This window comes from Mytilus galloprovincialis, chromosome 1 (genome assembly GCF_965363235.1).
Source record: "Mytilus galloprovincialis chromosome 1, xbMytGall1.hap1.1, whole genome shotgun sequence".
Classification (NCBI taxonomy): domain Eukaryota; kingdom Metazoa; phylum Mollusca; class Bivalvia; order Mytilida; family Mytilidae; genus Mytilus; species Mytilus galloprovincialis.
The window spans coordinates 37,333,047-37,349,629 of record NC_134838.1 but is presented as its reverse complement, the minus strand read 5'-3'; the positions used below and the strand labels follow the sequence as shown (position 1 = coordinate 37,349,629).

Here is a 16,583-nt window from a genome sequence, read left to right as displayed (position 1 = left end):
GATCTAACTTTTTCTTATTGTTCATGGTTCTAACAGAGAAGAGCTTGATTATGGAACACATTGTGCTGGTTATTTTTAATGTAGTGACAGGTTATTGAAACTCCAAAAACTCTTAATAATTAAGGATGGACAATTTCATTCATCATGCATGGAACAAGAAGCAAAAAGTACACAATGTACATTTTGGTGCACAATTACCCCAACTGTGCTTGTTTTAGTTAAAATTTCAAACAAGATATTTTGAAAACAAGATTTACATTTATTGCATTGTGAAAAATCCAGATTCTAAGCTTGTTATTAATATTGCTTGTAATTGATGAAACTTAATTTTGCAGGTAAATGTAGGAAATGTTGGTGAAGTATACAAGATAAGGATTGGACATGATGACTCTGGTGATTCTCCTGGATGGTTATGTGATGAGGTAGGTGTTATAAATAGTTTTGTCTTTAAACTTAATGTTTGAGGTATGCTTTATAGCAACACATTTGGTGCATTTTCAATGGTTTTTTTTAAATAATTTTAAAAAGCGTTACCCATTTGAAATATATAATATGTCGTCATTGTATTGTTTAAGATTTGATTTTCATAATGCTGACTATTTTGTAGGGGTATTGATTTTAAAGTAAAACCGCACTTCTTTGTAGTGATCCCTTAGGTTTCTTTTTATGAGTTCTTTTTTAGCTCACCTGGCCCAAAGGGCCAACTGAGCTTTTCCCATCACTTGGCGTCCGTCGTCGTCGTCCGTCGTCGTTAACTTTTACAAAAATCTTCTCCTCTGAAACTACTGGGCCTAATTTAACCAAACTTGGCCACAATCATCATTGGGGTATCTAGTTTAAAAAATGTGTAGCGTGACCCCGCCAACCAATCAAGATGGCTGCCATGGCTAAAAATAGAACATAGGGGTAAAATGCAGTTTTTGGCTTATAACTCAAAAACCAAAGCATTTTAGAGCAAATCTGACGGGGTAAAATTGTTTATCAGGTCAAGATCTCTCTGCCCTGAAATTTTCAGATGAATCGGACAATCGGTTGTTGGGTTGCTGCCCCTAAATTGGTAATTTTAAGGAAATTTTGCTGTTTTTGGTTATTATCTTGAATATTATTATAGATAGAGATAAACTATAAACAGCAATAATGTTCAGCAAAATAAGATCTACAAATAAGTCAACAAGACCAAAATTGTCAATTGACCCCTTAAGGAGTTATTGCTCTTTATAGTCAATTGTTAACAATTTTCATAAATTTTTGTTAATTTTTGTAAATTTTTAGGAAATATTTTCCACTGTAATTACTGGGCCAAGTTCATTATAGATAGAGATAATTGTAGCAACAAGAATATTCAGTAAAGAAAGATCTACAAACACATCACCATCACCAAAACTCAATTTTGTCATGAATTTATCTGTGTTTATTGTTAATATGCACATAGACCAAGGTGAGCGACACAGGCTCTTGAGAGCCTCTAGTTGTTACAGCGGTCTATCTTCCTGAAAAAGTACTACCAAAAATTCATTCACATTTTGGCACATTTTTGTTCAGACTACTTGAAAAATAAACCCTGCTATTTCTAAGCTTTGCTTGAATCTTTACATCAGTTTGTATTTTACAGGTAAAAATGTTTGATATTGATACTAGTGAAGAGTTAACGTTTACCTGCCATAGGTGGATGGCACGAGACGAAGATGATGGAGAAATAACAAGAGAAATAGCAGCCATTAGAAAAGGAGAACCTATATTGCCAGGTTAGTATATACATGATGCCTTGTAAATAACATGTTTAAAAATAGCTTCTATGCCTTGTAGTAGCATAGTTTGATGTCTGTTTCGTCTGTCTGTCCCTCTTCGGAATAAAGTTTTTGGTCAAGGTAGTTTTGAAAAAGTTGAAGTCCAATCAACTTGAAACTTAGTACACATGTTCTCTATGATATGATCTTTCTAATCTTCATGCCAAATTAGAGTTTTGACCCCAATTTCATGGTCCACTGAACATAGAAAAGGATAGTGCGAGTGGGGCATCCATGTACTATGGACATATTCTTGTTAATGGGGTACATCTTGATATTTTAAATGATAAGTTTTATTTTACAGTCACATTTGCTATTATTTGTATTCAGTGATAAAGTGTCTTATTGCCATTTATTCTTCTTCACATCAAACTTTGTTTAATCTAAACTTTATTTTCAACCTAAATTTTAACTAAAGGTATACAATCTATACTGACCTGATTTGAAGTGTTGGTTTCTTTGGTGTTTTACAAAAGAACCAAGTTATCATATTCGATATTTGATAATTGAGTGCTTGAATCTTCAACTAATCTCCAGTGATATGTTACATGTATATTAATAAAAAAAATCAGATTTTTCCATATGCTGCTTTTTGTCTTGTAATTCTCTTTTAAAATCAATAAAATAATTTAAGAGAAAATATTTAAAATCATAATATTATGCTATTTTTATTTTAGCAATAAGATATGAAGTAACATGCGAAACAGGTGATTTATGGAATGCTGGCACAGATGCAAATGTTTACATTACCATTTATGGTGATAGGGGAGACACTGGAGTCAGACAACTCTATTCCAAAGACAAAGTAGACTTATTTAAAAAAGGAAAGGTAAGTTAATCTTAAGAAAGGGTTATTTTTTGTTTGTCAAGAATATAAAAGAGAGACAAAAGATATCAATAGAACATTCAAATTCATACTTAAAAAATAAACTGACAACGCAATGGCTAAAAAAAGAAAAAAGACAAACAAACAAAAGAACTTAAAACACAACATGGAAAACTAAAGTCTAATTATTAGATCATATGCATCAGGGTTTTTTTTTCCTGTAAGATTTCAACAAACTTTGTGCAAAAGCAAATGTCTCTGTTTGATTTAAGATATATAATTTACCCCCCCCCCCTCCCCCCAAAAAAAATGAACTGAAATAAAACCAATTTTTACATTGAATCTATATTTAGTATCTCTTACTAAACACTGAACATTATTTATTTCATTTGGCATGTAACTTTGTAGCTTGTATTTATTTATTTGCAGACAAACAAGTTTACTGTGGAAGCTGTTTCTCTAGGACATCTGAAGAGAATCATTGTTGGTCACGATGGTACAGGCAACGGTAAGAAATATCATTAACTGTAAAATAATTTAATGTTCTTCCAACCAATGAATATGACAGGGCTATTTCCATTTCCACTCATACATGTGCAGAGTTCTACTATATACACTTGCCATGTCGTAATCTCTTTTTACACATTTTACTTTTCTTTCTCTGTATTTGTGGGAGAGTAGGAAGAAACTTTCAAAATATCACTACAACCAAGAACCATTTTTTTAGATAATTTTGTGTAATGGTAATAGATGCATGATGAAAAAAACACATGACCCACATTCCATAATTAAACTTCCCTTCCTACCCTCCAAAATACATTTTAGTGGGATAGCCCTAATTATTATTGTTATATTTTAGCAGAAGTTCATGAAGAATTTTTTTTTACATGATTTATGGGGGAATAATCTCAAAACTTTTAATGTTGTGTAGTTTAATACCGGCAATATGTGAACATTCTCTCAAGTACAATTATGGATGAAAAAATGATTATATTGATAAAAATATAATGTTTTATTTAGGTAATGGATGGTATTTAGAGAAAATATCAATCAAAGAATCAACAAGACAGCATGAAGAAAACAATTTCTACTGTGGAAAGTAAGTAAAGTAACATTAGATAATTGTTTAATACTTTGATACAGCAGTAATATTAAGTTAGATTTAAATTAATTGATAATAAAATCAATATTTATAATGATAAAAACAGTATTCAAAGTTCTAATTACAATATTAACTTGGAAAAAGTTAATAACATTTTTATGCCCCACCTACGATAGTAGAGAGGCATTATGTTTTCTGGTCTGTGCCTCCGTTTGTTTGTCCGTCCGTTCGTTCCGCTTCAGGTTAAAGTTTTTGGTCAAGGTAGTTTTTGATGAAGTTGAAGTCCAATCAACTTGAAACTTAGTACACATGTTCCCTATGATATGATCTTTCTAATTTTAATGTCAAATTAAAGTATTGACCCCAATTTCACAGTCCACTGAATAAAGAAAAAGATAGTGTGAAGCTCAGGTTAAAGTTTTTGGTCAAGGTAGTTTTTGATGAAGTTGAAGTCCAATCAACTTGAAACTTAGTACACATGTTCCCTATGATATGATCTTTCTAATTTTAATGTCAAATTAAAGTATTGACCCCAATTTCACAGTCCACTGAATAAAGAAAAAGATAGTGTGAAGCTCAGGTTAAAGTTTTTGGTCAAGGTAGTTTTTGATGAAATTGAAGTCCAATCAACTTGAAACTTAGTACACATGTTAACTATGATATGATCTTTCTTATTTTAATGCCAAATTGTAAAATGATAGTGCAAGTTGGGCATCCGTGTACCATGGGCACAATCTTGTTTACTATTATGTCTGTTTGTTTTGTTCGCATATCGTTGTCAACATAACTAGCTAGCTATAAAACTGGGTTTATTCTACCATTTTCTTCATAAGAAAGTAAGGAATATGACATTTACTTTACATTTGATTAATGTTTTTGAGTTTTTGATTTGCCATTTGATTAGAGACTTTTTATTTTGAATTTTCCTCAGAGTTAGGTATTTTTGTTATTTTACTTTTTAAGATTTACCTGAAATCTTGTACAGTTTCTTTTTTCATGTGTTACTTTTTTTTATACTTTAAAACATATTGAGTTATAGACTATCAGTCGTTAGACATTTTCACATATTCACACATATATTTTGAAGTCATCATAAATGTAAATTTTTATTATTGTAGATGGTTAGATGAAGGTGAAGATGATGGCAAGATTGTCAGGGAATTAAAGATACAAGAAGAATACATGGATGACATTCTAGAAAAGAGAAATGTAAGATATAAGATTGTATAGCGGGATATTAGCATTTAAGGGTGGATCCAGCCATTTTAAGATGGAGGGGTGTTCACAACCCAGGATAAAGAGGGGGTTCCTACTATATGTCCCCATTCAAATGAATTGATCGTCAAAAAAAGGGAGGTTCCAACTCCGGCTTTAGATCCCCTTGGATCCGCTACTGAATAAATTTGAAGAAATATATACATTTTTGGATATAAAAGACAATGAAAAATTTCAATTGATTGCATTCTCTAAGCTGTTGATATTTTTTTTCAAAAATTGAGAAAGTAGTTATTGGGGGTAGTTCTTTGATAAAGAGAAATATAATTATCAGAAAATTTTTAGAAATGAAAATTGAAATTTGTAAAGGTAGTCAATTTAGGAAGATGTCTTAATAATGGAATATATGGAAGATTTGCAAATATTAAATGTTACAATATGTAAATAAAACTATGTTTTAGAATTGAATGTTCTATTTCAGTGGGAACAAGAAAGATGGAAGTTTGAGAAGGACTGTCGGGTGAAGTTTTATTCTCTTGCTTCTGGTAAAGCATTAAGAGCTAAAAAAGACATGAGTGTTGATGGACTTGGTATTCAGATGGACCCTGAAAGTACGTTATTTTTCTTTTTGTGTTTTGAATACTAGTTTATGGAGAAAGATAGATATATTTAATTTTCTGTCAGATAAAATTAAAATGATCAGCTGTAAATGTGATATGATTAAGTTAAAGTTAGGTGATGCTATTTTTGTAAACAGTAAATCCATATCAATTTTCAGTTAAATTTAGTATGATAAAAAGTTAGTAAATTTAGTATTTCTGTGTTGTTATTTTTTTTAACGAATTTATACTTTAGAACAAAGAACATATGTTAATTGATTATTTTAAAAAAATGATTTACATTGAAATACATGCTTCTTTCTCCTTTAATTTCAGGTATATTTAATGTTTCGCTAAAGAAGGCAATGATCAGGATGTTTAACAGCGTTCGTAATCCAAATCATTATCTTGCAATTGATAATGGGAAAATTACAATGCTGGTAAGTTATGTTTTATTTATAGATTATTGTAGGTCATCTCAACCAGATTGATTGTTTTTTATGCAGTTAAGCTGCATTATGCGAGCACCCTAGATTTGTGTTCTACCCAATAAATCCTGAAATACTTGCCATTGTTATTATCTAGCTTGCTACTATGTTATATATAACTAATTGAACACTTTTTTAATACTTTTTATTCTGGATTACAAAAAAAATGACCAGAAAAACCTTAAATGATCGTCGATTTATCCAAAAGTTTTAAAGTTACACATAGGAAGTAGTGCTTATTAAGAATCCTTTTGTAGTTCATTATGACTTGTGCTTTTAGCTAAGATGTCAAAGAACAATTGTATGAAATATTTAATCGCCGAAAATCTCTTAAGACAAGTAGTTTAGATTTCCCAAATGACAAAAGTCGTAGGAATATTGTTTGTCATCAATACGTAGTACAACTACGTCAGTAGTCTATTATATAATAATTTCAACTGTTCATGCTGTTGGCGGCAATTTCAAATTAGAAAAAGAAATTTTCGTAGCTTTTCAATTTGGAGGCAGGTGTGCAAATTAGCGGTGGTCCGAGGTCCGCGACCTTCCACTTTTGCAAGCGGAATTTCGACTAGGATAGTTGGTTTCTAGCTACGCCCGACGTAGTCACCTTACATTTGAAAGAAAATAAGAAATTACTTTGCAAACCTTTTCACCATGTTCACCAAAGTCTCCAATTAAACGAGCTAAAAACTTATTTTTATCATTATTATTCATGACGGCGATGTTCATTTTGTTCAACCGCTAGCTTTATACAGAAAATCGCCGACAAATATTGTATAAATTCGAGTAAAATCGTATCTGATTGACAAAAACAACATTGTAAACACATAACAATGGCGGCCGTGAAGACAAAATTTTACAAAATCGGATCCGATTCTGGAAGCGGATAAGGGTAATTCCGGGTTTGGCGATCATTTACAAAACTAATCCAAGCAGGTGAAAAAATACATCTATGCATGGTAAATGAATATAAACACTAGTATTGTAAACCAAAAGATATATGTAAAAGAAAGAAAAAGCAGAAAAATATTTTATTCAGAAACTCAAAATTACTTTTTGACAAATTTTAATTTAAAAATCCAATACAACGTGACAGCTGGGAATAATAAATAAGCTTTATTTAGAGTCGGCATGGTATATAAAAACATGATAGACAAACATAAGCTCTAATGAGCTTTTAACCGACATAACAATAACAATATACATGTTCATGGTCACAGTCTAAATTTTCTTTATAAATGATAAATGATGATAATGCATGTGAGATGCTTTTAAAGTGTAAAGTTTACTGCAATTTCGAGGGGTTATTTGTTTTTTTCTCAATTTTGAAAGGTCAATTAAAGTAGCTGAAAGTTTCATTCTTTTTTTTTCACTAATAATGCAACTATATTATATATACCTTAATGCAAGTAAATCATATGATATATAGGTGGCATTCTTTGGGCCACTCTACCCCCTCCTGTTTGATAACTTGGAAACGGTCGAGCTCCCCACCCCTAAACCATATGACGGGGCAGATCCATTATTTTAGGTTAGGAGGGGCGCAAACTTAAATTTTCGCTGAGCAGAGCGAGGCTAAAAAAAAAAATTGAGGTAAAATTCTCGGAATATTCTTTATTAAGCTGAGAACAACCCATGCTTGGCAAATTTAAGGGGGGTGCAAGCCCGCAACCCTCCCCCGCCTGAGTCCGCCCCTGCATATATTCAAGTATAGGACAATATAATAAATAAAAAATGAAATATAGGGGGAGTCCCTGGAGTTACCCCACCCCTCCTGTTTGAGAACTTGGAAACGGTCGAGATCCACACCCCTTAACCATATATATTCATGTTTGTGACAATATGAAAAATCAAATGAAATATAGGAAGAGTTGCTAGGGGTCACCCCACCCCTCCTGTTTTAGAATTTAAAAATGGTCGAGATCCCCATCCCTAAACCATATATATTCATGTATGGGACAATATAACAAATCAAATGAAATTTAGGGGAAGTCCCTGTGGTCATCCCAACCCTCCTGTTTGAGAACTTGGAAATGGTCAAGATCCTTACCCCTAAACCATATATACTCATGTATGGGACAATATAACAAATCAAATGAAATTTAGGGGAAGTCCCTGTGGTCATCCCAACCCTCCTGTTTGAGAACTTGGAAACGGTCGAGATCCCCACACCAAAACAATATATATTCATGTATGGATCAATATAACTAATTAAATGAAATATAGGGGGAGTCCCTTGGGTCACCCTACCCCTTTTGTTTGAGAACTTGGAAACCAATGAGATCCCCACCCCTAAACCATATATATTCATGTATGGGACAATATAACAAATAAAATGAAATATAGGGGAAGTCCCTAGGGTCACCCTACCCCCAGTGGCGGATCCAGAAATTTTTATAAGTGGGGCCCACTAACTGACCTAAGAGGGGCCCGCTCCAGTCACGCTTCAGTGATTCCCTATATAAGCAACCAAATTTTTTCCAAAAAAGGGGGGCCGGGCCCCCTGCCCCCCCCCTCAATCCTCTGCCTACCCTACCTGTTTGAGAACTTGAAAACCGTTGAGATCCCCACCCCTAAATTATATATATTCATATGTATGGGACAAAATAACAAATCATTTACATTTACTATGGGCAGGTCAGTCAGACCTCACCTTTGATCCCTGTTGTAGTGAACATTTGTCTGATTCGTGTCTCATAACTTTTGTACTATAGAACACAAACTCAGTTTCCTTTCCAGGGAAACCAGTCCATTCATACTATTACATGTTCATACTAAGTCAAATTGAACTTCTAGCAGTCAAATAAAACCAAGGTTAACTACCAAGTAGAACAACTGCAATCATTGGGAACTTGTACCACTGCAGATTCACCATAAAAAATATACATTGATACCGTATATGCATTGCTTTTGAAACCTTGATAACATTTAAATTATTTGCCTTAATAAATAAATCATTAGATAAACATGAATGTACTATATATGAATGTTTAATGTTGAGGCAACATTGCCACAGTTTTCATAATTACGGTTGCCTTGGTTTTTGGTTAACTGCCTTCAGCGCTTACAGCGCTTTGATTTTGCTTGAGCTGGTACGGCTCAATTGAGTTGAGATGACCAGTGATTATCATACGTCATAGCAGCTAAGCGAAGGGTCCATGACACATTCACAGAAAAAAAAAACAATAAAAAACTTTTTCAATCAAACCTCATAACAAATAGATTTTATCATCTGGAAACCATAAATTTTGCCAATTGTAGACAGTGAAAGAAGTATAAAGAGAGTTGAACTCACAAAGCATTTTATAGTAGATAAAATAAATTGCCATGTTTTTATCATTTAAAATGCAAACAATGGAGCATTTTCATTGATTTGATCTTACATTTCTCTGTAATGGGCGAATCACAATAATAAATGCAAATGTTAATTTCTGAATTTACAGTAATAATATTACAAAATTAAATACTGTTAACAATTTTGACTCATTTCAAAGAGGTTAAGTCTTTCCAGATAATTGCATCAACAATGATTTTCAAAATTGAGCAGCATACATGTAGTAATAATTTAATTTCTGTACTATTTACAGGGTAAAGGAGGTCCATTTTGTGAATTTAGAATACGTGTTCAGGGTGATGGGTCTGTGATTCTGGAGTCTGTTAAGAATCCATTACAGTTTGTTACAGTAGGAGAGGATGGACATCCGCAGGACGTGAGAGCTATCCTTGATAAAGAGCCATCAAGAAGGTTCTTTGTTTACTGTAAGGTACGTACATTTTAAAAAGTACGCATATATTTGTGTAAACAAGCAACTTATCTTTATCAACTGAGAAGAACATTAAATATTTACCATCAATTCATCAACAGAATCTTTAGAATCAATTGTCATATTTTTTCTACAGAAAAAAAAAATCAAAATATTGTTATTAAAATAAATCATTTATACTGTAGATTCATTGTTATTGATGGGATTTTATTTTTTAGGAGTTTTGATGGTATATGCATATGTAAGAAATGAATTTAAGTATTCATTGAAGAGCCAAATTTCTATAGGGTGTTATGCAGATTTTGGCAAAACCTTGAATTCAAATATCTTTAAAAATATGTGTTTTCTCAATCCATGAAACTTTGTACCAAAGAAAATAAATAAAACAACAGTATGCATAAAAGTTAAAATTTAATCTTTATGATACAAATGCCTGATTCTGATATCTTATGTTCACTGAGTTAATTTACTATTTACAGGGAATATTTAGACATAGAGGTACCGTCTTACTGAATACATCATCATCTCAATGTATTAACATCAACTCAGACTTCACAATGACCAGTACAGGCAAGAAAAGTAAAGGTGCTCATTTCATGGTACACAAGGTTGATACTGGTGGTGTTAGGATGTTTGAAAGTATAGCACATCCTGGCAAATATATCAGACTGAAAGATGGAAAGATTGATTGTTTGGTAAGTCAGTTTGTGATTTGGTACACATTTTATACTATGATATTCATACAGATCTTATTTGAGAATAGTAAGAAAGTAAGTTTCTCAAATTTAAAAGTGCAGGCCATTTGTGTATTAGATTTTTTAAATTGTTTGGAAGCTGTTTCATTGAACATTGACTTTCAGTACCATGCTTGTATTATGTGTGTGGTGTCAATGGATCAATCAAAGACAGGGTAAATTAAAAACATGGGCTAGAAATTAGTATTGATGGTAAAATCAATTATTGTTTTTTCCCTATGTAACTCACATTTGTTTACATTAAGATAGAGCTTTTGGCAAAAGTAAAAGGAATTGACAAGTAAAACTTATAAAAATCCTGAAATTTCATGTTGTTTACAGTCAGTTAAACACATTTCACCCTGTTTAATTGCTATAACAAAAATGTAATCAATGCTGTATGCAATTTGTCATGATGTTCTTGATTAGACAAACAAGCAATTGTATAATATAATAACAGTTTACAATGGCTTAAGAAAATTAGAAAAATAAGTCAAACGATCTGTTAATATTTAAAAATAGCTTCATGCATCAATGTTTTCTTTTTTCATAGGGTAGCAGAGATGAAGCATCACATTTCATAGTAGAAAAACATCCAGAAGAAGGCAGCATCAGTTTACAATCTGCTTCACAGAGAGGCTTGTATCTAGGGATGAAGCCAGATGGTAGGGTGTGGCCAACAGTTGATACTGGAGTAAGAAATACAAGTTTGTTTCCTGAAGTCATAGAATGTAAGTTGACTTACAAAAAAGATTTCTAGAAAGTGTTTTGTTATGCTCATATCTTTTAAAGAAAGTTTTGAGTATAGACTACATTGAACTAAAAAATTCATAAATTAAAAATGTAAATGTACATACATATAAATACATACACACAGAATAAAAGAAAAAAATATCAACTTAGTCTTTAAAGCATGGTGAAATTTTACTTCTTAATTATCTATTATGAACATACAAGCAATTAGGTCAAACTACATGCCTGTTTATACATTCAAACCCCAAACATGGCAGCATAGAACATAGAACAGTAATTATAACCTTGATCCAAAGGAGGGGGTTGACTGCTTTAAATCTGTACATCGTTCAGATCATCCCATGATAATTAGATTGCATTCTTTTAAGGAACTACAGATTAGAGCTTCCTGAAATGTGTATCAATGTTTACAGAATACTTAAAGCAGGGATATCTATAGTGAGCAATAATTCACAGTTCATCTTGTTATAAAGCTAGTTACAAACACAACATACATTTTAGATAAGAATAGAATTTTAATTTTAAATCAGTAGTAAAAATATATGAGTTTTATGTCAGACTAATTTAAACAGTGTCGCCTAAAATACTTTGACATCAGTAAAAAGAAATAATTGCCTATAGGTTAATTTTGTGTTTGTTTAGATGTCTCATTGACATCTTTCATTCGCTTGAATTTTGGCTTCATTCAGATTCAAAAGGGAGAAATTTTCACTTTCAGTTGGTGTCCCTAAGAGTAAGAGCACAGAGCTTATAGAAGAAGAAGAAATGGGAAGAGAAGAAACACCAGTCAAACCTAAACCAGAACCTATCAAGAAAGATTTTGCAGGTTTGTACATGATATTATGATGTTTGGGATATCTGGTAGAACTCTACACATGTATGATTGGAAATGGTTCTGAAATGTTTTTTTGTATTGACCGTTAAGCACTGATAACGGGGGAAGTTAGAGGAGAGAGTCTCACTTATTGTGATGTGTTTGTTCCTTTTTCCAATATTGTGTTTGTATACTTTTAATGAAGTGAGCTTTTTAACACTAGGGGCAAATGGTGCATAGTTATACATGAATAGACTAGTTGTTTGGAGTACCAGTTTTTGAGTACCCAATTTCTTTTATAAATCTAGATATAAAGTTTTCAAAAGGAAACAGGCATACACTATTTGGCTATAAAACAGTGAAATGTTATTAACATTTTAATATGAGATATGGATATATAATTTTGGGTACTCACTTGTTTTAACATTTAATGGTTTTATATATAGTATATGTGACGGATGATATGGACACATCATTATTTGGAGGTGAGTTTAGGAATGTTGTTGTTTTATTTCTAATCTAATTCATACTATACCTAACTCAAGTGAATAGCTTGTAGCTAATATTCAAATGTCTAAAGTGTGTTAGTGCTAGAAATTCACAACAAATTGAGATGGTTATTAAGTGGGGTCATTACAGTTCCAGGGAAATATCTTTAATAAGGCAGAGAAAAGCTCAACATTTAGTTGGTTTTTTTTTATGATGATCTCTTACTTTCACTGAAATTGCTGAAACTTGAGTTTTGTAATAACTGTTGTTCATCCACAAATAGTCTAGTTTCTGATAAAAAAAAAGTATGATTGTTTCTGGAAATTCTAAGAAATGCAGGACAGCTAAAACATTAAAACCCTTTTATTGGGAATAAATACCAACAGTTTCTTCAAGAATATTTTATTTTATGAAATATTTAGATTGTTTATCAGCTAAAAAATAACTTTTTAATGTCAACACAAATTTAAAATAAAGTTATTGATTTGTAGTTTATATTATATCAGTAACAACTCAAATGGCATAATACATGATTTAATAGAAAGTTTTGTGGCACAGATAATTTTAATTTGCCTATTAAATCAGACTCTTTAAATAAAGGGAAACTAGACTACTTTTGGATGTGCAATGTTATGTGTTTCAATTTTGTATAAAATAAGCTTCGTTTGGCTAATTTTGTAGTGACTTGGAGTGCCATAATTGCTAATAACATTATAACTTTCTGTTTTCAGTAATCAGGGTATACAATTTACACTTCCCCCCGTTTGAACCTCTCAGCATGTTTGTACATACAACCTTGTTACTAAGTCCTGTCTCACAAATTATTCACTATGTGTGGTTACCATGCTTGCTCTTATAAAATCTCCTCATTGCTTACTTAAAAACTGATCATATATTGACTGTTAAAGGAATGAAACATTTTAGGCTCAAGAGCTCTTGCAATCTTATTGTTATTTTTTTTAAGAAAATAATGAGACTCTCCCTGCATACCGGGAAAATGCTCAGTTTATTTGGTACTTTTAAAGTTTTGTGGATTATAGTGTGAATGAAAACGGTGAATTTTGATATTTTGATTGCATGCTTTCGTTCAGATTGTTATGTTTATACCGTGAATTAAAGTCTGGAAATCAATAATTATTCCTTATTTTAACATAACTGTAAATCCACATTACATAAGGTTTCTAAAGCATCACATGCATAAACTGGATTATGTAAAAAAAAAAAAAAAATTTGGTAAGGTATCTAATTCTTATAGAATGATAAGAGATAGTGAGATATGGCTAGATTGCAAAATGAGACAACTATCCACAAAGACCAAAAGGACAAATCTAATTAAACAAGTACTGGTCACTGTATGGCATTCAACATAATTATGCCATTTAGAAATCAATATATGTACCGGTATGCTTTAAACAGTGTTGTGGAAATTCTAATGGTCATTCAAAACCAATTATTCCCTAAGCCAAAAATAGTGAAAGATCTGAACATAGTTTTATGAAGTAACTGCTTTTTATTGAGACTATTTCTGTGAGACATTAAAGAGACATTTAAAGAAAGTTTTTTTGTTTTCCTTAAAATTGTTGCAAAAGGTTACTGTTTTAATACTGTATACCAGTTGTGACAAAGATCATTTTCTGTTATAGAAAATCAACTGAAACTTATTCTTCTGTTGTATGGGTTGTTTAGATGTTAACATCAAGATCCTAACACACATATGCTTTTGTTTGTGAAATATACATATGTTAATCTTATTCATTGTTTTGCATGCTGACTGGAATGCATGCATGTTTGGATTGCATGTATAATTTGAAAAACACACACATTTTTGTATCTTATGAATAGTTTTGATCACTTAATAACATCTATGATTTAGATAAAATATTAATAATTTTCTTTATGATTTTCACTTCAGTTTGATTTTAATAACAATAGATTTATTTTGAAAATAATGAATATCTTAGAATTAATTACTTTATTTATTCTTATAACTTCTGTTTAATTACAGCCGATTTCAATGAGTATGTAGCTAAAGGTAATATCTTTGGTTAGTTTGCTTGCTAGCTGAACTGTGAAGTCATTGTTAGGTTAGGTAAACTACCCTCCTTAAAGAGTAGACTAGTCTGACAAATAACCAATATATCTGTCTGTAGGACTAAGCTACTTCGAAAGGAGGGTATTATACCTTACCTAACAATGACTTCATGGTTCAGCTAGCAAGCAAGCTAACCAAAGATATTACCTTTAGTTACATACTCATTGAAATCAGCTGTAATTTCTTTTGTCTCACTTGTAATGAAAAGTATGGAGGCATGACTTAGGTGTCCAGATTCTTGTATCCGTGACATCAACCATATCTATTTAATGATAAGGTCGCACAACCAATGCATATAATAATTGTCTAATAATTTTATTTTTGTACATAAGTAATATAAAATATACATAGATATTGTAAGCTAAAATTATTTGACTGGTCTATTGCTCAGATTTTTATGCCCCAACTACGATTGTAGAGGGGCATTATGTTTTCTGGTCAGTGCCTCCGTCCGTCCGTTAGTCCCACTTTAGGTTTAAGTTTTTGGCCAAGGTAGTTTTTGATGAAATTGAAGTCCGATCAACTTGAAACTTAGTACACATGTTCCCAACGATTTAAAGTTTTGACCCCAATTTCATGGTCCACTGAATATAGAAAATGATAATGCGAAATTCAGATTAAAGTTTTGGTTAAAGTTTTTGGTCAAGGTAGTTTTTGATGAAGTTGAAGTCCGATCAACTTGAAACTTAGTACACATGTTCCATATGATATGATCTTTCTTATAATAATGCCTAATTAAAGTTTTAACCCCAATTTCACGGTCCACTGAACATAGAAAATGATAGTGCAAAGTTTCAGGTTAAATTTTTGGTTAAAGTTTTTGGTCAAGGTAGTTTTTGATGACGTTGAAGTCACATCAATTTAAAACTTAGAACACATGTTCCCTAAATATGATATGATCTGTCTAATTTTAGTTCCAAGTTTAAGTTTTGACCCCAATTTCACGATCCGCTGAACATCGAAAATTATAGTGCTAGTGGGGCATCCGTGTATTATGAACACATTCTTGTTTTGGTATCAAAGATTTCCAGTTCTGAGGATATTACCCAAAAAACTAAGCAGAACATATTTTCAACAATTTAAGTATTAATTTTAGTAAAATAGAATGATGTAGTTTATCACTGTTTATGATATCTTTGCAGCAAATTTTGATTGATGATGATAATTTGAGTATACAAATGAAACATTATAGTATATGATATCCTATGTAGCATATTTTGATTACAGAAGGTAATTTGAGTATACAAATGAAACATCATAGTATATGTTATAATAAGTAAGAACTTCTGATTACAGATGGTGATTGGAGTATACAAGTGTCAACACTGGAATCTCTGGATGAGAATGCTGATGTTGCCTTGGTAGTTTATGGAGATTTAGGTCAGTCAGGATCCATCTTATTAGGAGCACCACCAGGCAAGAAAATATTTACAGCAGGAAATAACGATGAATTTAGGGTAAGTCATTTTTGTTGTTGAATGAATAAATGAATAAAGGATGATAATGTACGATGTGGAACAAATTAGTCCTAAAATCAAATATAATGCCAATTATCTCTGATTTTTTTTATGATTTTTATCATGTGTCCTTTCAGATAACTATTTTTGATGGTAAATTGTATTTCATTTATACTGTACATAGACTGTTATATTTGAAGAGGACAATTATCATTCATAACAGATTGAAATGGAAATATTTCCTTCAAATCATCTGTTTTGCCCTTATTCTTTATAATTTCTTTTACTTTTGGCAGTGCATGTATCATTCTTAAAACTTAAGGTTATTTCATACAAATAAGATATGTAGAAAATTTCTGACAATATATTAAATTTCTGAAAATATTATAGAATGTCATAGATGTTAAACTTCAAATATATTAATACAAGCCACTAGCATACACATGTTTTTGATGATCACTAA

The 16,583-nt window shown here is 31.6% G+C and overlaps 1 protein-coding gene across 5 annotated transcripts in view; it reads left to right on the top strand.

The window, feature by feature from the left end:
* The window catches only part of LOC143073348 (uncharacterized), a 79,067-nt gene that overhangs the window by 6,376 nt on the left and 56,108 nt on the right, over positions 1 to 16,583 (top strand). For 4 of the 5 annotated variants that reach the window (XM_076248842.1, XM_076248816.1, XM_076248823.1 and 1 more), the window contains exons 5-18: positions 336 to 422; positions 1,613 to 1,745; positions 2,465 to 2,616; positions 3,043 to 3,121; positions 3,634 to 3,712; positions 4,834 to 4,924; positions 5,412 to 5,541; positions 5,866 to 5,969; positions 9,605 to 9,781; positions 10,261 to 10,476; positions 11,069 to 11,246; positions 11,987 to 12,094; positions 12,529 to 12,567; positions 15,960 to 16,120. In XM_076248842.1, coding sequence (XP_076104957.1) covers positions 336 to 422; positions 1,613 to 1,745; positions 2,465 to 2,616; positions 3,043 to 3,121; positions 3,634 to 3,712; positions 4,834 to 4,924; positions 5,412 to 5,541; positions 5,866 to 5,969; positions 9,605 to 9,781; positions 10,261 to 10,476; positions 11,069 to 11,246; positions 11,987 to 12,094; positions 12,529 to 12,567; positions 15,960 to 16,120 — 1,734 coding nt within the window. The remainder of the gene's footprint in view (positions 1 to 335; positions 423 to 1,612; positions 1,746 to 2,464; positions 2,617 to 3,042; positions 3,122 to 3,633; positions 3,713 to 4,833; positions 4,925 to 5,411; positions 5,542 to 5,865; positions 5,970 to 9,604; positions 9,782 to 10,260; positions 10,477 to 11,068; positions 11,247 to 11,986; positions 12,095 to 12,528; positions 12,568 to 15,959; positions 16,121 to 16,583) is intronic. The other variant, XM_076248851.1, reaches the window with a different exon arrangement.